This window comes from Populus euphratica, unplaced genomic scaffold (assembly GCF_000495115.2).
Source record: "Populus euphratica unplaced genomic scaffold, PopEup_1.0 scaffold221.1, whole genome shotgun sequence".
NCBI classification, from domain to species: domain Eukaryota; kingdom Viridiplantae; phylum Streptophyta; class Magnoliopsida; order Malpighiales; family Salicaceae; genus Populus; species Populus euphratica.
The window spans coordinates 221,297-226,422 of NW_011499927.1; the positions used below are offsets into that span (position 1 = coordinate 221,297).

At 36.8% G+C, this 5,126-nt stretch overlaps 1 protein-coding gene across 3 annotated transcripts in view; it reads right to left on the bottom strand.

The window, feature by feature from the left end:
• The window catches only part of LOC105135768 (peroxisome biogenesis protein 3-2-like), a 9,063-nt gene extending 4,407 nt beyond the window's left edge, over positions 1–4,656 (bottom strand). The window contains exons 1-4 of one of the 3 annotated variants that reach the window (XM_011040800.1): positions 4,366–4,656; positions 3,961–4,122; positions 3,666–3,865; positions 3,400–3,530 (exon numbers count right to left, since the gene is read on the bottom strand). In XM_011040800.1, coding sequence (XP_011039102.1) covers positions 3,400–3,530; positions 3,666–3,865; positions 3,961–4,122; positions 4,366–4,379 — 507 coding nt within the window. In that variant the 5' untranslated portion in view covers positions 4,380–4,656. The remainder of the gene's footprint in view (positions 1–3,399; positions 3,531–3,665; positions 3,866–3,960; positions 4,123–4,365) is intronic. The other 2 variants (XM_011040798.1, XM_011040799.1) reach the window with 2 other exon arrangements.
• Between the last annotated feature and the right edge of the window lie 470 nt (positions 4,657–5,126).

The following is a 5,126-nucleotide window of genomic DNA, read 5'->3' on the forward strand; positions in this document are numbered from 1 at the left end:
TGGGTTGAAATTTCCCCCCCCCCCCCCCCCCCACCCCCCCAGGTCTCCATTTTGGCGTTGCTCAAGTTGAGGTAGCAAAGATGACAGTACTGATAAGAAGAAAAAAATGCCACAACTATGATGTATGACACCCTAAGCAGCATGTACATCAGAGCACTCAGAAAAAGTCAGTTGAACCATCCAAAATTCAGCATTCTCACTTACTGACAAGCAGAGGACCCATTAGGGGCAAAATCACTAAACCTTGAAAGAAACAGAACCACAAGACGTGTTTTATTATCATAGATGGCATAACTTCAAGAATCACTAATACCTCTCCCCATTGCTTCTCTAATCACCTATAATGTTTTCCATTTAGATGCATTGTTACACAAGCAGCCAAAGGAGGAGGAATCAGGACTATTGGTAAAAACTTTAGCTCAAGAGATATTTTCATTTTATGCGTTCAAGCCAATGACCTCAAACAAACATCTGCATCTAAGATACCAAGTCAACTATTGAATACCTGTTCTTCTTCATTTGTATTGGAAGAAGAGGAATGCAAACACAAGGAGAACAAGATATTCTCTACAAAATCAAAGGAAAAAAGAAAAAAAAAAAGGACAAAGTCAAAGCACTATAGCACATCCATCCTGATGCACAATTGAGGAGACCACTCTAGAAACCTCCAAAAGCATAAGTCCATAAAGAGAGGCCAGGAAACAATTCCATCCCAAAGTAATTCCTCAAAAGAGAACATTCATCAAATGTTCTTGAGTTCCTTTCCATCCAAATGCTTTAATGCATGGCAAACATAGTAGAAATGCCACAAGATTTTACAATCTTCCATCCCTACTGGAGCCTAGCAAAAGGACCCAATACGCATTTTAACAATTTATCCATTAAGCTCAGGACCAATACCACCCAATGTTTATGGCAAGTCTCCTGACAGATCCCATGCCATTGGACAAAATATTGAGAAATAATCAGAGTGCATATTATATTGTAGGCAGACTTAACTCATGAAACCCGGCAAAGACCCAGAAATATAGTCACTTGTACAGGTAACAAGTAGCTAGTAGCTACTACCTTATGAGTTGCTGAGGAATAGCTTGCAAACAGGTATGTTCTTTACCATGTCAGAAATTAAGTAAATATAGATACAAGGGAGGGGGATTTTTTATTTTTTATTTTAAAAAAAGACTATGAATTAAGTACTGGAGTTCTACCAAACAAATTCTCACCTCTCTTCCTCCCCAAGAACTCTCTCTCCTATTTCCTCTATGCATAAATTCTCACCCCTCCTCACAGCCTCCAAAGCCAGGAGTTACACCTTCATTTTATCATCACATCCCAACAGCCTTCCAAAGTAAGACATCACATACCTCATTTTTCAGCGCTATCCAGCATCACACATGCAGAAACATTCTCCTGCCGATACAATTGCTGACACACAGTTTCACAATGTATGCGAAGGGAATTGACAAAGGGGCTCACAGTAGGGAAAACTAAACACCAGGCTTACATTTCTTATATGGAAGATGCCTCGAGGATTGAAACCTTCAGTAAAAACAAAGAACATTGACCTCTAAAGCCATTTAATACGCATAGGAATTGAATGGGGGTCTCAAATAGTGATCACATCATTCCTATACCAGAGATAAAAGGCATTATTCAACAGCTGTCCCAGCTCCAAAATTACAAATATAGACCTCCGTCAAAACAACCATCCAGAAACCAACCATTTCTTAAGCTCCCACTTCAGCACATTAATTCAATCTATTCATGAATTAAGATTTTAAAATATTATTTATTCTTATCCCAGTTTCTCGAGAAGAAAAAATTTAACTATTATGTACATCAGATGATAATTAATAAATGAGCTCCTCTGAATGCCTCCCACCTCCCCAGCCATAGTGGAGGATGTCACAAGCAAAACCTGTTTTCATCAACAATTCAATTTAACCAAAGCCTGGACTATCTCGGTAGATAATCAGTTCTCATAGGCCAGCTATTGTATACTCTCCAGAAGTGAGCTCTTAATAAATGACTTCAGATCTCCATTCTAAAGAACATCAAGAATTTAGATCATGTACTTGGTTATACGACTTCAGTCTTAAAACATTATGTGTGTGTTTGGTATTGAGGTGCTAGGTGCTTTTCAAAAGTGTTTATCACTTGAAAATGCATCAGAATTTTATTTTTTTCAGATTTGTTTTTATTTTGGACATCAACACATCAAAACCATTGGAAAACACTAAAAAAGCATCAATTTAATGCTTTTTCAAGCTAAACGCAATTTTAAATGCAAAAACAAACAGCCTCTAAGTGTCATAATATACTGTACTATACAGCTCTTTCTATACGAAACCAGAATATTCTCCACAAGCCTAAAGTCTAGACTGACATAAATGCCTTCATTAACATAATCGAGAAGCATAAGAGTAAAACAATGTGTTAGGATCCGTGATTAATGTCCAGGCTCAAAACACAACATTTTAACATGGTTCAGCGACTATCTACATCGACAAAGCAACTCATTTCATTATATAGAGAGAAAACTGCAATCTGGAGGAGAAGGAACACCTCATCTCAACTCCCAGTTCTCTCTATCTCTCTGCTGCACAACTGCAGCAGCTGCTACCCACTAAGGCATCTCCTTCTACTACATGTATTGCTACTTATTTCTCTCTTGCCCATGCCTCTATTTATACATGAAAATGTGGGTGGAGGGGAGGACATCCCCATTTCAGCCACTGCTCCTGCAACAATGGCAGACAAACCAGCCATTATTCCAGCCTGTTTTCAGCACATTATCCAGCCTGTTTTCAGCACATTATCCAGCCTACTTTAGGTGCCTATCCAGCTGCTTTGTGGTTGACTTTGTCTCCACACTCAACACAACAAGCATTCAGTAATTCAACTTTGGTGACAGCTGACATCTAAATACGGATCTGCAGATCCCCAACCTGCTTTTTGGATTAGTTCATGATCTGAGAGTACAAACCTTTTCACAGTCCAAATAAGTCAATGCAGCTTAACAACACAAATAATAAAGACGAACATTAAGGAACAGAACAGTATTTGGGTTGGTTACACAATGTAAACTTCATTCACGGACTAAATTGCTCTTTGAAGAAACCCCTATGATTACTCAGCTCATAACATGTTTGTTAACTGACATACTAATAGCAATCTGTAACCAAATAACAATTAGAGGGAATCTCGGCGATTTTCAGCACAAAAGTCAAATGCATTGGACTAACTAACCAGAGAACATCTATCTGAGATGATAGAATGACTGTCATGCAAAGGAAATTTAACAAAAGCTGCTTCAAGAAACACTAATAGTTCGGACAAATGATGGTTGTGTACGAGCATGAATCTTAAACATGGGAACAGAGACAGAATGGATCTTACAAGTAAAAGTGAGCTTCCAAGGCCACGTGCAGTATCAATATACATATGTCTTCCTAGAATATTTACTTGAACTTTGATATATAAGCTAAGTATTGTCACAGCCCACAGCGACACCACCATTTGTGTGAAACCTGGAGGAACCACACCCGTGAAAAAAATACACTAAAATGAAACTTATAGAAATGCAGTAAAAGAAAAAAGAAAAACTAAGAAGTTATATATCATATGCACCGTGAATAGGCAGAAGAGAATAAGTAGCAGCGTACTTAGGATTTTGAGTCTGTCCCACAGTTCAAGTTTCTCTGAAGAGGTAAGCGTGTATGGCTTACCCTTCCCTTTCTGTAGCCTTTCAGTGAGCTGAGAAAGGTCCAACTCTTCCGCTATCCTACTTCTTAAATATTGCATTGCATGAGGCAATGTTGTTGTATCAGCTATTAATTGCACATTCTCGATATGGGCTTGCAATCTATCAATACAAATCATAAGTTAAAGCATAAGGATCAACAGAACATTAAAGAGAAGGGGGGGTGGAGGTGGACACCGTATTCAATTTCTCTTAACTGGGCCTTGATGACTTCATCATTTGCCCGCTGGCGAGCAAGTTCTCTTTCCATATCAGCGAGCCTCTGTTCGTGAGCATTGTATAGTCTATAAAGAAAATACCCACTTCCTAAAACACCTGCTGTAATCAGAATTTTACTCCTATGCCTTCTCCAAAAATTCCTAAGAAACATTTCCGAAAGAGCGAAAAGTTATTCTAGCAAATATTATGGACGAAATAAAGAAAAAGACGCACGCCCAGAATAATAATAAACAAAAAAACAAGTAAAAGAACAAAAACAATAACATAGCCATAACTGCCACATAAAGATTGATAGATATGAGAACCCATTTGAAGAAAAAGATAATTAAAGCAATAAAAGAGCAAGTTAGCATAAAACCAGAAGATTAAACACAAAAACCAACCTTAAAGAAAGCATTTTTGAATACTATGGTGCTATGCAAACAACCAAGAGACCATCTCTAAGTCCATAAACCATTCGAACCCATCAGTTATAGCGTAAGTCGCAGGCAGGCTAATGATAACCTGCCTTTAGGCAAAGTAAAAGGTTATGCTTATTATATGAGTTTGTCGTGATAGAAAGAGAGAGGAAGAGAGACAGAGAGAGATAAAAAAAAGGGGTTTGATAAAGGGAGAGGGAAGGGGGAGAAATCTGAGGTTTTTGTGTACAAGAAAGAATTAACAAGGGACAGTTTGGAGGGTTCTGAAGAGTTTAGAAAAACATCCTAGGAACCAAGCGCTAGTAACTTTTTATAAACAATTAATTTTTTATTTTAAAATAATTTTTTATATTATTTTTACATATTATTATTAAAAATAAATTTTAAAAATAAAATATACATATTTTTTATATAAAAAAAATATTTTAAAAATAATTTTTATCAAGTAACAAACAAAAATGGTTGTTGAGGCACCTGGATTGGAAGTAATACTTTTGAGTTATGTTTTTTTAACTCTTTTTGGCTATTTCCAGGACCGAACACTCACAAATGTTCTTTTCTTTTGGCTTTCTATGCCTTAAGTAGGAGTTGTTTTTTGTTTGATGAATATTGAGTCAAACCTGTTGTTTAAGGCTAATGATTCTATCATCCTTGATCTTTTCAAATATTTAAAATTAGTCCCTAAACTTTCAATATTGAGTTTAATTATTCTTGAACTGTTTTAT